Source organism: Stenella coeruleoalba (genome assembly GCF_951394435.1).
Source record: "Stenella coeruleoalba genome assembly, chromosome: 7".
In the NCBI taxonomy this organism is placed as follows: Eukaryota; Metazoa; Chordata; class Mammalia; order Artiodactyla; family Delphinidae; genus Stenella; species Stenella coeruleoalba.
Genome location: NC_137153.1, coordinates 64,953,016 through 64,971,490, shown reverse-complemented (window position 1 = coordinate 64,971,490; position 18,475 = coordinate 64,953,016). Strand labels below are relative to the sequence as shown.

The following is an 18,475-nucleotide window of genomic DNA, read 5'->3' as shown; positions in this document are numbered from 1 at the left end:
CTTGAGACTCTACCGTCTTTGTTATATGGCTTCCAAGGATACTGTGCTCATCTGCATTGAGCCAGAGGAAAGAGAAGTAGCAGAGAGGTCAATTTAGGAGTTCCTTCAGGCATCAGGCCTGGAAAGTTACTTTCTTTTGTTTTCCATTGGCTAGAACTCAGTTACATGGTCACGCCTACCTGCAAGGAAATCTGGGAAATGTAGCTCAAATATGTGCCCAGGAGGGAAATAAAGTAGGTTTGGTGAGCAAGTAACCAGTTTCAAAGGGGAAAACCAGCTTATCTTGTCTCCAGTAGGCAGTGGTTATCAGCAGCATAATAATTTACAGAATGAACAACTTTCCTCACAATTAAGACAGCCTTTTACATGATTACCCTTATAAACATGCCAGAATAGGATCTTGGCTTTACATCTGATAACCTGAAAGCCCAGTAGAGTACCAGCTCAAAAAACATCCTTCTCCCAAGGTGGATTTTGCTCTTGTCTCTAGAATAATAGAAATACACAAATTTTCAGAAATATTTGTGGCTGTGTTTAACTTTTCACTATTTATAATTAGAAGACAATGACTTCTGTTTTCTTCTGTGGCTGAAAGAAGCTTCTCATTGCTTTTATGAATAAGTCTTTTAGAACCACAAGCTTAGTTTTCTGAAACTGCGTAAAGGATTAAGCTCAAACAAGGGTCATAATGCTCTTTGACTAAGGAGTAACTTCGAGACATTTATATTGTGTAGAACATAAAATTAGCACAATCATTTATAATGAGAAAATTATCACAGAACTGATGTGTACATTTCATCTTAGGTGGTTAAATTCAATTTGCTACAGCAAACATAGTCTAACAAATGCATTTTCCTCTAACAACATACAGAGAGTAAGTTCAATATCCAGTAACAAATACCTAAAGCATTTTTGCAGTAATTGTAGCCTCAAGGTTAAGGAAATACATTTCTTATATTCTATAATAAATAAAATGAAAACATGTACTTAAAGAGCAGAATGTCACAGGAGAAGTTCTAGTCATTCTTGGCAAATAAACTGCCTATAAACTCAGTCTCATATTGTTGAGGTATATGTGATGTTTACATGTGCCTCTGTCAGGATATTCATACACCCAGTGCATTCTCAAAGGTACTTGTGTCGTCTGTCTTCTTATCCTCTCAAAATTTCTTACTAACTGCAATTATAACTTGTGATCAATGGTTTTAATACAAAATGGGTTTTTTAAATTGTTGAATCTAAAATTGGGGGCTCATAATTTTCTATTTCTATACTTCCTTTTTAGAAAATGTCTCTGAAATATAGCCACTCCAATTATCGAGCAACATACCAGAGACCTGTTGAAATGCCAAAGTTAGGCTATTTATTTCCTTGATCTATACTTATGTTTACTCTATACGTGTATTATCCCTACTCAGAGTGTGCACGTGTCTGCATGTGAATGCCTCTGCGTGCGTGCGTGTGTGTGTGTGTGACTAGTTAGGATTCTTCATTGCAAACAACAGAAATTGACTTTGGGTGGTTAAGCAGGAAAGAATTTGTGGGAAGATGTTATCTGGCTCACAGACAGATGGAAGGCCTGGAGCATCAAACTTACAAATAGGAAAGAATCAAGGGGAGCTTGTTGCCAGGACTACAGCCAAAATCATACCTTGAGAAGAGTTTGGTCAGGGCACCAGCGCCACTAGAGCAGGTCACCCACCGGTACTAGTGTCTCTGCGCTTGCCAATGCTGGTCGTTAACCATGACCTCTGAATGAACCTCGTTTCCTCCTTGAATTAGTTTGGGCTATATACCTACGCTCAAGCTTCCAGGCTTCAGAGAGAGCCAATGTCTGGGCTTTTTGGCTCCTGGTGGGTAGAAGGCAAATTCCTATTTCTGTACAAGTTTCACAAGATGGGGGACTCTCCAAACCTAGGAAGAGGTTCAGCTGTGAGTTGACCAAAGCAAAGGCGGCATGTGTCCACTCTAGCAGATTGTAATGAGGAGTTTGACTCCTTTTCTTGATATATGACTTCTGACAGCTTTTAAGCCTCACCCCTCCCTCTGCCTCTTGTGCCTTACATCTGGACAAGTAGATAAGAAATCCTGGGCACTCCTTCCTTTGGTGCCAGCAGGAGATTCAAACCACGAGACCCCTGCCACGTGGGAACTCTCACCCTGGTACCACCTCCTAACCACAGTAAACCCAGGCCTGCCTCCCTCCCTTGCTCTCTCAAACCATTTCAGACCTGCTTGAGAGGAATGCCCTGCCTTCCCAGGGACCTCAGTTATGCCAGTAGTAAACCTTTTCATACCCTCTTGCCGTGTTTTTGGTATCATCATTCATGACATCGAACCAAACCTGGTTGAGGGTCCAGCTGCCTCTGCAGGTGACCATTATATGGATTAACAAAATGGCAAATAAAAAAGTGACCCCCCCCACTAAAATCCTGGTTAATTTATCACAGGATTCATTTATGTAATAAATATCCTTAGTGCTTTCAAAATAGCACTTATAATTCAAACAGATTTCCTAGAACGCATCCTTTTCATAATGGAAACATAGGCAATGCCACCCTTCTTTTAAAAGAAGAAAATATTTTGTACTCTTGAGTGTGAGAGCAGTTGAGGGGCCTGCCTTTGATGGTGTTTAGTTGAGGGAGATTTGAACCTACTGGGGGCTATGGACAAAGTGAGCATATTTCCCTGAATGAATAGGAATGAGCTCTTCCATGGGGACTGTGATTTAATTTGTATTCTGAGGGAAGTTGATTTATTAAAGCATATGAAGATGGAAGGGGCCTTATGTGAACATCTAGGCTACCCATTCTTACCTCATTCCCCTTTCTAGCATCTGTGACCAATCTAGCATCCTTGACTAAATGGCCAATCACTTTCTTCTGAAATACCTCCAGTGAAGATTTGTCCTTCTTTGGACATCTCTGATTTCTAGAAAATCCTTTTATCTATTGCTCTATCCTGAGCTCCTAGTTTTACTCATCTCAGCTACCTAGAGCAGTCTGATACATCCCCCTTGTATTCAGAAGTCCCACTTTGATTTACTGTGTCTTACCTGCTCACCTAAACCCTCTCCTTCTCTCAGAAATATCAACTGAAGACTGTAGAGAAACATCTACATCCATCCCACCCACTGACTAAAAGCACCACAAGAGAATATAGAAGACCAACTGACTGATTTCTCTTTCACAATAACGAGCTTCCCAGGTGTGCTTTTTAGCTTTAATAATTATGATGAGGGAAAGCTCTTCCTATGCTGTTCAGAACTGACCTGTGATTTATGCTCTAACTCCAATTGGCATGTTGAGTGTGTTATGTGCTGCTTTTACTGGCAAGGAAAGCCTGTATACTTGCTCCTGCTATAATAATAAAGCCTCCTTTCTTAGTCTATGCTGACAGAAGCAGGCTGAATGTGCCTTGGGTTCTAAAGCACTCTATTTATAGCCCCATTGCCCAATAATCTCTATTCATTGCATTGCTGGATTTGCAGGTTCTCATTCTGCATCTGTGAAAGCAGGCACAGATGCATGCGAGGGGCCTTCCTGGCTGAGGCAGGAAGGGGAAATCTTGGGACTGTCTGCTCCCTAGCTACTTTTTGAGGATAGGTTGGGAAATATCCTTGGAGGTTAAATAAAAGTCTTTTCAACTATATCAAGAATGGAGCTGACATTGAATTGAATCACAGAGACCAGGTAGGCTGCGGGTGCACCCAGAGGAGTTCTCCCAGGTCAAAGGCTTTCAGTTTTATTACAGACCCTATCTTAACATGAGAACTTGATATCTGTCACGGGTGCACTTCTGAATAAAGTGTTTTTTAGAATAAGCCATGATTTGTTATTTCCTTGAATTTATTTGATTTCTCTAAGGAGACTTTATTTTGGAAGCTCACAGAAAATTTATCTTGCAGAAACCTTTTATTCTGCACATCGTCCAGTGATCTGGTTAGAAAGAGGAAGAGCTTGAGAGAACAGTCCTAAGAAATATTTGTCTAATGCTGAAGTCCTTTCCTGAAATCCAGGAGAGGTAGAAAGCAATAAAGTACCAGCTGGATGCAAACTGGAAGAAAGCCTGGGGATAAACCAGCCTGTTGTAGATACTATGGGACAATTGGAAGAGAAACTGAGAACCTAGTGGAGAAGTGAGGGTGGGATGGGAGGCAACAGGGAGAAGAAATATTCTGTATCGGGGCTTCACGCCCATGACTTTCTGGCTATAAGAACTGATCCCACATTCCTGCCTTTAAAATTCTTTCTTCACTTCCTCCACTTAGAATTCCCTCTTCCCTAGATTTTATCTGTTAAAATGCTGTCCATTCTTTAGGGCTCACAGTAATGCTGAGATTGGGGGTATCTGTGCGTGACATAAACATTTTCAGTTAAAAGAGATTCAAATCTCAGAGTTGGATGTTTGTCATGACAAGATTAACCTTCCTGATCTCACCCTATATATCCCCTGTACCATATCGTATTCTATTTGTATCTCTCTTAAGGCTCTTGTCACATTCAGTCCTGTATTAGCCATCTTAGTAACCCCTATTACATAAACAGTTCCTTTAATGCAAGTGCTGCATTTAACTCATCTTTGCATCCGAGCCAAGCAAACATGTCTGGTAAATAGCGCCCACTTAATGGGTATCTACTGTCAGATTCTCTATAATTTTTAAAACATATCTTCAGGGTGCTTTTTACAGCAGATAATCTGAGGGATTTAAATGTGGCGATGTCTATCCCTCATGGTGTGATTATCCGGTGAGCTTTTTAAATTCTCATTTCCCATTCTGTTGGGATTAGATTTAAAAGCAAACAAACAAACAAAAAAAACGATCGGGGGATAGAGCACCAGTGCATCCTCAAGGGATTCAGTGAGTATCTATGAGATGCGGGTAAAAGTTAAGGATGGTATCAAACGATAGTATGATCAGAGTAGAAAGCCTGAATTGTACCCTGACCTCAACTATCCTTGGGTATCACTGTAGGGAATAACAGCTAAGTGAGAATCTGGGCACCACTAAGTAAAAGCAGCACAGTTCAAAGCCCTGATTACAGTCTGACTCAAAAAGCCTAGGTGGGGCTTCCCTGGTGGCGCAGTGGTTGAGAGTCCGCCTGCTGATGCAGGGGACACGGGTTCGTGTCCCGGTTTGGGAAGATCCCACATGCCGCGGAGAGGCTGGGCCCGTGAGCCATGGCCGCTGAGCCTGCGCGTCTGGAGCCTGTGCTCCGCAACGGGAGAGGCCACAACAGTGAGAGGCCTGCGTACCGCAAAAAAAAAAAAAAAGCTTAGGTGGTACCTTTTACCTTCCTTCCCCTTTACCTCCTGTCAGTTCACATCTATATCTTGAGGCTGGCATAATCAAGTGTGCTTAAGGAGGGAGAGCGAGATGGCTGGACCCCAAGAGAAGCCTTAAATTCACTTACCGAAGAGCCACTTGGAGCAGAAAAGGATGTATCTATGGTCAGTGGAGCCTGGGTTCTTGCCTCATAATGCACAGTGGTTGTGCTCACTAGTAATTATGGCCTTAACCGAACTTTTTATGTAGTAATGGAACTAAGATAACTAATACAGGGTCTAATGTGGCAAGAGCCTTAAGAGAGATACAAATGGAATGATAGGAGGGGATATGGAGGGTGAGGTCACAAAGGTTTATCTTGGCATGATTACTTGTGGGTACAACCACGGTCAAGTTAGCAACACTTTCTCCCCTATCATGGCCCAGAGATGATGGGGCAGAGGCCACCCTGGTGGAGGGAGGGAGAGGACTGAAAGTTCTCCTTTGCTGATGATAGTTTTGTGATTGCAGCAATTCTGAGCAAGAATTTGGGGTCTTTCCATTGGTTCATTCATGCCACTTCTGTTATGAATTCCTCCCATGGCACCTGATTAACTTCATGATGAAAACCAACTCTTCAGCACATGGTCCCTCTATCATTGCTAGTACTGCCTCTTCCCATGCAGCCCTGATGACAAGGCCCTTGTCATTTCCTTAACCTCATGTGCTAACATTTGCCCTTTAGCACACTATTCTCTGCCCATAATGTGTTCCCCAAACTTAGCCAACTGATTTAATCCTACTCATCTTTCAAGATGCAGTGCAACTTTGCAGGGGACAAGATGTCCAAGCTGACTTTCCTGTGTAGAACTGAGTTATTCAAGGGCAACCTACTTCATGTTGCTCTGATGCAATGATGTGTTGATATAAGTTTTCCTTTGTAGTCTGGAAGCATCTTGAGGATAGGGATATTACGGTCTTTTCAGGGTCTGGCAAATTACTTGCCCAGTATTAAGGAAAAGAGATGAGTGTTTGTTAAATAACTGAATAAATGAAAGAAGGAAGGAGGGAATAAACAGTCCAGATGACCATGCAGGCGACTTTATCAGTAATCACAAGCGCCTCGCTAATACCATCAGGTAGAGTATGCAGTTGGAATGCCAAGATGATCTTTGTTAGCTCAAAACATATTTTCTTAGTTCAGAACATTTCAAATGGAGAGCAGAAGAATTGTGTGTTCTTACTGAATACATTGAAAAATATTTTCAGTGTTACACATTACTGTGTTGGTGTAAATGAGCAGAAATTCATCCTTCCTATGTTTTACTTTCCTTACTAGAAAGAAAACAAGTATTCTTAGTTATTATTTACTTTGTCCTTAGTCTGTGCCATCTCTTTTACTCCTTACAAAAACTTCCTAAGAGAAGTATTATTCCTATTTTATAGAGGAGGTAACAGGCTTTGAAAAGTTAATTGCCCACGTCATGCAGCTGCTAAGTGGAGGAGCCTAGATGCACAGAAGCCTGATTGACCTGCTCTAAATCCCATATCTCCTACACACAACTGTCTTTTGAAGGTTAAATGCAGTTCCATAGGGTTCCCTCTAGCCTTGTTTCGCTCAATCTTGGATTTTGTTCCTTCTTGGCAACTGAGTCCAACATGTTTCAGATGATTATTAACTTTTGAAAAAATGACGAGATATATTTTTAGTGATAAAATTGTCAATGTATGTTTCCATTCAAGAGATTTTAGGCTATTATAATCCTAGAATCTAGATCTCAATAATATCTATGAGTCATTCTTACTATTTTTCAAATGAGGAAATGAGGCTGAGAGAGATTATGTGACTTGCCCAGATAACAGAGTGAGTGGCAAAGCTGAGTTTAGATACTAGACCTCCGGATTTCCATTTTGTGGTTCTTCACGTTTCAGCAAACTGGGTCCCTTCTTCTGCCTGCAGTCTTCAACGCTTTCTTCAGTGAATGACCTTCAGCAAGTTATATGACCTTTCTGTGCCAGAGGCTAATTAGTGCTCCAAGAAGGTTGCAGTGGTCCACTTCCCAACATTGTGAGGACAATAATTAATAGCTAAAAAACACTCTGCAATACACAGCGCTGTCCAAACACCAACATGGCACAACCAAGTCTATTTCACAGTAATTAACTTGGCATGCAGTAAGGGAGAAATCAGTAGAGCAATTCCTGGATGACTTTGCAGAAATGACCATTTCTTCTGTATCTTGAAAGAGTGTCCCGCAGCCAGGAAAAAGATTCAAACTATGCATATTAATTTATTACAAGATATTTTGTAGATGACTATTGTTTTTCTTCTTTAATATTGTATTTTAAAGACATGTGTGTCTTTTTAATGGGCAAGTGGAAGTGCTGAGTTTTATCCACAATGAGCATCAATCCTCCATGAATCATAACTAGTATGCATATTATATAAATTATTTTTAATTTGTATAATAAACCTGGAGGGTAGATAATTCATCTCTATTTTATATATGAGAAAATAAAGGTTTAGAAAATTAAGTAGCTTGATTAGGACCAACTCAGCTAATACATGATGAAGGCCGGATCTGAACCCAAATCTGATTCCAGGGTTTTGGTTTTCTTCCTGATACATGATATTGTTGTAATCAATAGGCTTTGCACTTTAAGTTGATTTTCCAGAAATGATATAAATCCAGCTCCGATCCATCTATACTCTCGTGCTTGTCTGTCTTGGTCGCCGATGATCCACGCTTTCAACTTGCTGGATAGGCTACCAGCACAATCTAGGACCAAGAGACACACTTAAATCCTTCTAACCGATAGGCAGTTCATACCCAAGACTTTATTAACTTTAGTGGTCTAAGCCACAGTAAAAGTCGCTTTATCCCATCTAGCTTCTTTATTTCCAGTCCCAGTAGGAAAAATAAATGATAAGAACTGAAGAGACCAAAATAATTTTGGTTTCACTAAACTTTTTTTCATAAAGTCTTTATTATATACACTTTTGTATATATTAATATACATAATGTCAAAGCTGAAGTGGGAGGTCCTTGTCTTTACCCTGAGTCTGAGCAGCTGATGCCCTCCTCAGACTGTGTCTACACACTTCTAAACTGTACTGATGTAACACACAGATCCTTGAGAAATATCTTTAAAAATGACAATTAATATGATTAAAGTTTCTGAGTTAACTGTTTTTTTTTAACTTAATTCTTATTTTATGTTGGGGTATAGTTGATTTACAATGTATTAGTTTCAGATGTACGGCAAAGTGATTCAGTTATACGTATATATATATCTATTCTTTTTCAGATCCTTTTCCCCTATAGGTTATTACAGAATATTGAGTAGAGTTCCCTGTGTTATACAGTAGGTCCTTGTTGTTTATTTTATACAGAGTAGTATGTATATGTTAATCCTAAACTCCTAATTTATTCTCCCCCCCCCCACCTTTCCCCTTTGGTAATCATAAGGTTTTTTTTGAAGTCAGTGCGTCTGTTTCTGTTTTGTAAATAAGTTCATTTCTATCGTTTTTTAAAAATTAGATTCCACATATGAGTGATATCATATATTTGTCTTTCTCTGCCTGACTTACTTCACTTAGTATAATAATTTCTAGGTCCATCCATGTTGCTGCAAATGGCATTATTTCATTCTTTTTTTATGGCTGATACAATATTCCATTGTATATTCCATCTTTTTTATCCATTCCTCTGTCGATGGACATTTAGGTTGATTCTATGTCTTGGCTGTTGTAAATAATGGTTACACTAAAATTTAACAACAATTATTTCTACATCAAATTTTAGCAACATTGAATAGCTTACTAGGTTATGATGAGTGTTCTTTACCCGTGTAAACTTTCTATGGAATTGCATGTCATTCCTGTAGTCTAAGAGTGGGCTGGATCCTGTACATTGACAAACACTGCTATAATATTCATATTTTGAACACGAATTTATTTTACACGTGTATATATATAAATAAATAATAGCCATTAATAAATCTTTATTGACATGAAACGAATAGAGAAAAACACAAGAAAGTAAACGTATAGCTCAGAGATTTATCAAAAGACAAATACCTATGGAACCACATCTAGATCAAGAAATAAAATATTGTCAGCACCCAAGAAGTTTGTTTTCTGCTCTCCTAATCACTGCTTACCTCCTCCCAAGAGGGAACCACTTGAGAATCATAGAGTGCATGTTTTTTTATGTATGGTATGTTTGCTTTATGTTATGTTGATCATACTTATTCACTGTATTCCATTGTGCCATTTTGCCAAAATATATTTATCCATTTTACTGTGGATGGACATTTCTGTTATTTAGAATTTTTGGCTCTATGATTAATGTTTCAATGGACAGAATTTTATTCTGTTCTTAGTCTCTTGCTCACATATGCATGCATTTCTATTTATGATGTAATTACAACCTGTAAAACTACTGGATAAGCTATGTATATATTCCACTTTACTTTGGAACGCTTAAGCGTGTTGTACAGCGTTTGTAAAATTGCATTCTAAAAAGCAGAGTGTATGCTCATAATAGGGAATGGCGCAGAATTCCATAGAGGCTTTATACGTGTAAGGACCATTCACTCAGAACTCATGGATTCTCACCAACCTTTAATATTGTTAGTCTTTTTAATATTGGCTGCTCTGGTGCATGCATATTGGTATTGCATTGTGGCTTTAACTTGCATTTCCATGATTATTTATTAAATAATTTTTCATTTGTTTTGAGCAATTTGGCTACTTTTTTGTGTGTGTGTGTGTGACATGACATACCTATTCAGGCCTAGTGCCTAATCTTTTCTGGGGGTGGGGGTACCTGCCTTTTTCATATATATTTTTAGGAGTTGGTTATATACTGTGAATATGGACCCTTTGTTACTTAGAGTGGTTAATGTTGGTAAGTTCTGACGTATTATGCTCCTATTCAAATTCCTGATATTGCTTGTCCATCTCTTTTGTTTAAATCATTTTGCTAGGGTTTACCAATATTGTTGTCTTTCAGGGAATCAGCTTTTAACTATAAGTTTTGTTGATACTCCCTATTATGTATGTATTTTAAATTTTACTATTATTTCTTTTCTTTATTATTTCCTTCCTTCTACTTTCTTGGGATAGAATTAACTGTTAATTTTCTAATTTCTAATTAATTTCAAGATCATTGGTTTTCAATCTTTCTTTTTTCTAACATATGCATTTAAGGCTATAAATTTCTGTCTAAAGCACAGTTTAGCTTTATCCCACAAGTTTTGATATGCAGTATTTCATAATTTTATAGTTATAATTTCTTACTTCCATTGTGATTTCTTCTCTGACCTGCTATTTAGAAGGCTTTTTAATTACCATGCATACATATGGGAATTTTCTAAATATCTTTGATATAGAATTCCGGTTGAACTGTAATGTGGTCAGCAAATGAATATACTCTACATAATTAAAACACTCAAGGGCTTCCCTGGTGGCGCAGTGGTTGAGAGTCCGCCTGCAGATGTACGGGACGTGGGTTCGTGCCCCGGTCCTGGAGGATCCCATATGCCGCGGAGCGGCTGGGCCCGTGAGCCATGGCCGCTGAGCCTGCGCGTCTGGAGCCTGTGCTCTGCGGCGGGGGAGGCCACAGCAGTGAGAGGCCCACGTACCGCAAAAAAAAAAAAAAAAACACTCAAAATTTATTGAGATTTGCTTTATGGTCCAATCCCTAGTCAATTTTGGTAACTATTCCATGTGCTCTTGAAAATGTATTCAATTCTTATTGAATGTATTCTTAAGCTGTTGAATAATCTATATTCTTAAGTTGTTGAGTAGTGATCTACATAGGTCACTTAGGTTAATTTTGTTAATCAGGTTATTTATATCTTTTATATCATTACTAAATAGTTTTGGTCTGTTCTGAAACAGTAATTTTATCAACTACTGAGAGAAATGTTTTAAAATCTCCCATTATGATCGTGGATATGTATGTAATTCTGTTTATTTCTGCCTACTTTTGTTGTTTCTATTTTGAAGCTGTATGATAAGTGCATACAAACAGAATTGTTACATCTTCCTGGTGCACTGAAGCTTTTTTCCTTGTGAATTGACTTATTATTTGCTAATGCTATGGCTGAAATTAATAACAGCACAGCATTCTTTTGGCTATGTTTACATGGCATATTTCTTGACCTTCTTTTACTTTCAGCATTCTTATACTTTTATGAGCATTCTATATCTAGACTACAATGTATATTTTTAAGTTGGATATACTACATTTACATTTAATGTAATTTTTGTTTTGTTTAAATCTATCATATTATTATTTTCTTTCTATTTGTCCCACCTGTCCTTGGTTCTTTCCTGAGTTCTTTTTCTCTCCATTCTTGCCTTTTTAAATTGATTTTTAAAAATTAATCCATCTTCTCATATATTTTAAAGCACCCCTACTTTAAAGCACTTATTATAAAATTTTAGAAAAAAGTACAAGATAGTTTTATTACATAGTTATCATTTAGTAAATGATGCATTTCTTTCCAGTCATTTAATTCTTTGTTTTAATATGTGTACATAATTTTATACCTCCTTTTAATGATTTTTCATGTCATAACTTTTTCCCACAAACTACTTAACCACTTAATGGCTAAATTATGATGTATTATTCATGGTATTGTGATGTGTGTGTGTATAAAATTTTACATATATACAATTTCACATATATACATTTTATTTTTAATCATTTCCTATTAGTGAACATTTAGGGTGTTTTCACTTTTATTTTGCTATTACAAATAATGATACAATCTACAATTTCAAATTCATAGTTGTTCCTTACTATATTTATTTCCTTAGAACTTACAGAAACCCTTTTTAAAAATCATAAAGTTAAACACTTTTCAGATTTATAATTTTACAAATTATTATACTTTATCTAAATTCTCTTAACTTATGAAGTCTAATCATAAATATGACTAAGAAAAGAAACCTAAACTATTAGTGAGTTACTATTAACTAATAATTCCTACATGTGTGTACTTGTGTGAAGTGAGCTATTTTGTCATCTTTGGCATTCCAGTCAGACATCTGTTTAATATAATTCATCACAATGATCAGAATAGTAAGTATGATTCACCTTGAAATTTTTGTCCTGTTTTTCTGGTTAGGGATTGTGTGCTTACACAATCAATCAATAGGGTGATTGAATCTATAAAATTAAAGGACAATTTAGGTGGAGAGCAAGAAAGAGGGAGGAAAAAAAGAGTCTAATTGTCTATTTCGTATCAAGTTTTCCAAGATACTTTTTGGATAATGGGACTGTTTCATTCCCTCATCATTTCCGTGGCAACATGTAGTTGTAACATTACCCAGCATACCTGTGCTTTGCCTTACCTTAATTCTTTAGGTTGGTTGGCAGTCAGTTGTTGGTCCTACCATATTCATCACTATTTGGCAAGGTGACAGCTACTGCACATCCTTCTTGATCTGGCAACTCAATGAGCACATTCTCTCCTCCTATCCACAGCTGTGATCCTGAGATCATCACTTACTCCAAGTCCTATCAATGGGGGCCAACAAGCATCCATTCTGTTCGGGGATTTCTGTTTGTGCTGTTGGGGAATTAACTCTTCCACTTGCCTGATTTTTGATGTTATGATCCCAAAGTTTCCAAGGACTGCATAGATTGCTGAGATCCCAAAGTTTCCAAAGAATGCATAGATCTACTGAGAAAGTAGAAACCAGGATGGGAGAAAGAGAGAGATGCCAAGTGTTGAAGATATCACCTGAGTTCTGAGTCCAGTTGTTTCTGAAGATTATATATTTCTACTCTCTCAACATAAGCCCATTCCTGATCTTTAAATATATGAGCCAAAAAACACTTTCCTTGTCTTTTAAGCTGAGTCAGAGTTTCTAACTTGATGGATCTCTCCTTTCCCTTGTAACACTTGTCAGAGTGTAATTTTATCATTATTTAGTTAATGCAAACCTCTCTCCCTAGGCTGCAATCTCCATAGGAGAAGCAGCAGTATCTCATTTGTTCACAGTTGCATTCCCAACGCCTGCAACAGTTCTGACTTATAATTTTGAATGATTGAATAAACGATCCAAGCCAAGTATTTTCTTAGCCATGTTCCCAAAGTGTTTTTATGTACTTGAGAGATGCCAGTTGTTTCAAGACGATAATACTTATATACATCCTAATGCACTTATTTGTATATAGTAGTCATCATGAAGAATTAAAGATTGCCTATGATCTCTAGTTTGAATGATACCAAGGCTTCTTTCTTTGCTGTGTGAACTTGGGCAAACCATTTCTTTAAGCCTCAGTTTGCTTACCAGTGAAAGGTGCTCACCTCAAGGCAGGCACCTGTAGATAGCAGCCTCTTGGTAAGTAGAATTACTATTAGTATAAAGGAACTAACCAGATAACCAGGGGGGAAGAGGGAACATACATAGTTAGTTCAAAACCAAAGTGCTTGAGTGGACAAAAGCAAAGGCCAGGGCTGCATAACACTGACGTTTTTATTAGAATTCATTTGTAACAAATGGAACTTGTGTCAGCAAAGAACTGATTTTCATACAGACTTCTTTCGCCACCAATGTAACGAAGTAAGAAAATAAAAAGCACGCCTTTCATTCTGTAAAACATTTACGCGTACTACTAATTAGAGGTAATTGTATTTTTTTAACAAGCCATTTTACAAGTTGTTTTTTTTTTTTTAATTTTTCAGTCTATGCATCCAAAACGAGAGCAAAGAACACAACTGTTATTATCTTTGTAAAGACACTCCAAGCTTGGATGGCAAAGCCACATAACAGATGGAGAGGATGGATCTGTAGCCTTCTGATCTCTGCTGGAGTATCAGGGCACCCATAAACCCAAAGGAAACTAAAATCCAAAATAGGAAAAAGAAAAGGTAATGAAAAATAAAAAGCAAGGCCTAAAGCAAAGCGAAACCAAAACAAAAAACAAAAAAAAACAAAACCAGGAAAGAAAAAAATCTGTACATTACTGCAGAATTTTTCCTTTCCTTTTTCTATATTGGGTTATTTACATACACACAAACGAACTTCTGAAGCAGTTTCTTACAGATGGGTTCAAGTAATAACATTATTGGGTGTAGAATCAATAGGGCAGTGCATAGTATAAAGGTATAGAAAGTGCAAAGTTCCCTAGAGGCCCTTCCCTCCCCTGGCTGTCCTCGCCATTGTCTAACCATGCAAATCATTTTTAAAAAAGAGCTAAAATAAAGTTCTGTACAAATCACTTTTTATATATTTTGATTTTTTTTACCTTTGTAACTAATTACAAAATTATACATAACTACACGTACATAGGTAAATAATAGCACCGTACTGGTTATGATGATGAAAATAATCGGAAACTTGAAAGTTTATGGTAATGGTAGATAAAGATGTTTACCTGGGAAAAGAAGATAGAATGTTTTTACAGAAAAGCAGAGTGGAATGCACATCAATGACAGTAAGGGAGTTAGCTCTCAGAACAGCTCCTGAACAGTAAGATATCTGGAATATTCTCCTCCTCGCTCGTCTATGGTATGCATCCCGTTCATTTTCTTCTTGTGATTATTCTCCCCTTTCCCTTTGCCAAATGGGCAGTTTTGGTTTCAGGGAGAGAAACTGCTCATTGGCCAATCGTTCTGGTGTGCAGTACACCATCGGATTCTACCTGTCCCACATGGCATGTCTGCATGACGCAATGTCTGTCCGACCCCCTTTGTTTCACTAAACGAAAATCATAGCACTGAGTAATCTGGCACTTGGATAAATCTCCAAAAGATACAAACTAAAAGAAAACAACAACAGACCCACATAGTGCACATTCTTCTCTTGTTCTGATGTAGGTTAGAGAGTCTCATTCTGAGGTAGCCTTCTAGATACTTATTATTATTTTTTAGTATTATAGTTTTTTTTTTCTTTTTCTTTCTTTTCTTTTTTTTTTACAAAAGTGCTCAAATATGATGCTTGCAAGTGTTTGGTCTCTTGGATTTCATTCTGCTAGTGATGGGAAAATGTAGAAAACAAAACTCCTTCCATGCAGAACATCAATGAAGCTAACATTAAACCAAAATATTTTACCAAAACTCTTTAATAAGAGTTCCTTGGATATTCTGAGTGTTCTTTAAAATCATGTAAGATATGGCAAACTCATGCCATTGTCCATGGCTTCCTATAGAAATTATGTTGAAAAATTTGGGGGGGATATATATATATATATATACATATATATATATTTTTTAATTTCTCCTTTTAGAAAAATCCTAATGAAATAGTAAATATGTTCAAAGTTGACAATCATGTTTGTTAATAAATTAAGTTTGGTGCAGTTACTGAATGTTCCAGAGCAGATTTGGAAGGGATTACAAATAAAACAAGTAGCTTTTCCTGATGTTGACAATTATGAAAGGAAGAAGGGCCCTGATTATCCAAGTGCTTTGGGCTGGTACAATCACTAACATCCCCGACTTGGTTGAAAACTAGGAATGCATATTATTCAAAGAGTTTTTGTACATGTGGTAAACAGATAATGCTTTAATTGGAAGAGAAACACATACGAACAAATAATGAAAATATGAACCAAAAGCTGAAAAGAAATGCTATTAAAATAGGCATCAATTATAAGGCACTCTAAATGCAAAACTAAAACCAAAAGAAAACAAAGTACAGCACTTCCCAGGAATGCTGTATGCCACAAAAAATGTTTCTGACTGAACAGAGTAACATGAGTTTGGCTTTGCCCCTGTTACATATCATAAATGCAAATTTCATAGCACATACTATAGACAATATACAATTGAATACACTGTTTTTTAAACATCTTGATAGCTGATATATTACAACATTCTCTCCTCCTAAAGGGATATGCACTGACCTTTCCCACATGCACACCTCTTAGATATTTAATAATGTTTTATTGCACTAGAGTGTTAGAAATATTGAACTTTGTTGGAAGCCTGGCTAACAAAATAGTATTTGTGAATATGGTTAGGGGGGTGGGGGGAGATTGGGTAGGAAATTAAGGGGGTGAGGTTTGACAATCACTGATGTGCATTCCTCATTTCCCTTAAGAATTAAAATTGTGTGATATTGAGAAATATCAGTATGTCATAAAATTAATAACAAATTGAAAAAGGTGTTACAATAGCTTCTCTACCTTAAAAAATTTAAAAACTAAATCATGGAAGAACTGAATGATAGCTGTATCTATCTTTTTGTGTGGACACACTATATATACATAGACACCCCGATAAAATATGGATATATACGTATATATGTTAGCAGCAACTTTATACTTTGCGCCTCCCTGTTGATTCCAAAGAACAAAACAAAGTTCTCTTTGATTATTTGAAGAAAATGGGTACTTTCTCAGCAACGAAAACCAGACAGAAGTGTAAAAGTAATACCAGACGAGACCGCTACTGTAGATTCAGAGTATTGCACAAAAATGTGCAAATTTTCCAATTATTTGATATTTCTACAGCAAGGTATCACAGATAACAGTTCTACAGCTTAAAAAAACCTACAATTTGGAAATAAAAAATGAAGAGTTATGTAACTTTTTTAAAATTCACTTTATCGAATGATACATTTTGTTAAAAAAAAAGTTTACACAGTTAAAAATGAAGCACAGGTCAGCAGTATCTTTACAATACTAAAAAACTAAATCAAAGACTTTCTTTTTAAACATTCCCCACCCCCTTTTCCCCTAAAATGTTATCATGAGTAGTATGCTGGGAAGGGGCGATGTCAAAGCAGAGTCCATTTTGTCATGAGAAGCCAGCAAAGATCTTGCCCTGAACTGCTGCACTCAGGCCATTTCTCTTTGCACCCATCAAGCAATCCTGAACAAGATGGCGGTTCTTTGCTGTGATTTCTTCTTCCCTTTATTTTGAATCCTTGAGGTATCTGTAAATAAAATCCTTCAGATGCCTCATCAGTCAGGACTCTCTTTATTATTTCTCAGGTTAGATTATTAAACTGTGAATTCTTGGTCCACCCGGAAGAGTTTGTTTTTTTAAATTTGTTTTGTGTGTGATAGTCCCACTAAGTGGTTGTTAGCTAGAAGTTAAGAAGGACTTCTCAAATGCCCTGTATGGCTCAGAAGAGACTCCATGGATATTGAAGGGCTTGCAGTAAAAATCCAAAGTGGGTCAGGGGTTTCTACGTTGCATAGTGATCAAAGCTGCCCAGGTACTCTAGCGCGGCTCGATAGCAGAACTGATACTGATCCTGCCGGAGACAAAGCATGGGGAGAAAGAAAAGGGGCCATGAGTACATTTTAACAGAAAAGTGGAAATCGATGTTGGAAGACAAAGTTACACCTAGATGGGGGCAAAATCACTGCTTTCGCCAATCAATTCAATCCAATGACCAATTGTTTTGTTTTGAGCAAAGAACCATTAGCCACATGGGGTACTTACTAACTTCACCACTCAATTCGACTAAAATAGTCTCCTAATTCCAAAGTAGTAACAGCTCCTGTGAACATTATCTTCCAGACGTATGTGAACTGTTCTCCAAGGATAGTACCAGACAATTACCACCAGCTAAACATGGGAACTCCTTATATGTCACAGCCGTCTTTTAAAATTATCTAATTATTTGAGGTAAGTAATTTTCAGTTCGCATATTTAAGAGAGGCCTATGCAGACACATATTGTCCTGAGGAAAATGTGGTTTCATTTATCTTCTGGGCTGTTGCCAAAAACATTTGAATTAAAAAAAAAAAAAATCTTATCAGACAGTAGACCTTGTTGCCTGCAATCAGAATTATTCTCCATTGTTTCTGATGTGTTTATATAAGTGAGGGAAGCGGCCAAAAGGTATCGTTGTGATGAACATCAGGCACACAAAGCCGAATACACAGGGCGCTGCACTTTTAGGCTTTTCATCCCTTGAAAATGGCATCACAAGACTGGCTGCCCATGTCAAAAAGTACCTGTGCCATTTGGCCTAATTCATTGTGATGGCTAGTTAGTTGCCTGTTCTAGAAAGACCCACACTAAACTAAAACAGCATGAAACATGTCCTTTTTCAGACAGGGAAGAACACTGTCAAATGGGAATAAGTGGGGGCATTATAAGATAGAAAAATTATAATTTACAGATGAAGAAGGGGTGAGAAAAAGTAGGATTTTCCCCGTAAAAGAAACTTATTTTCAGTAGCCAATGGGGCTGAAAGTAGATAGTCTCTATTTTGCTTAAATGTGC

General features: G+C 37.3%; 1 protein-coding gene and 1 long non-coding RNA gene across 15 annotated transcripts in view; one reads left to right on the top strand and one right to left on the bottom strand.

Moving 5' to 3' along the window:
• The first annotated feature begins 3,152 nt into the window (after positions 1-3,152).
• Positions 3,153-14,093, top strand: LOC307188781. Its single transcript, XR_013829066.1, has 3 exons — positions 3,153-3,207; positions 5,321-5,451; positions 13,976-14,093. It is a non-coding gene; the product is annotated as an uncharacterized lncRNA (long non-coding RNA).
• The window catches only part of PTPRD (protein tyrosine phosphatase receptor type D), a 2,135,645-nt gene continuing 2,130,810 nt past the window's right edge, over positions 13,641-18,475 (bottom strand). For 13 of the 14 annotated variants that reach the window (XM_079926376.1, XM_079926379.1, XM_079926370.1 and 10 more), the window contains one exon: positions 13,641-17,495. In XM_079926376.1, the coding sequence (XP_079782502.1) occupies positions 17,427-17,495 (69 nt within the window). In that variant the 3' untranslated portion in view covers positions 13,641-17,426. The remainder of the gene's footprint in view (positions 17,496-18,475) is intronic. The other variant, XM_079926375.1, reaches the window with a different exon arrangement.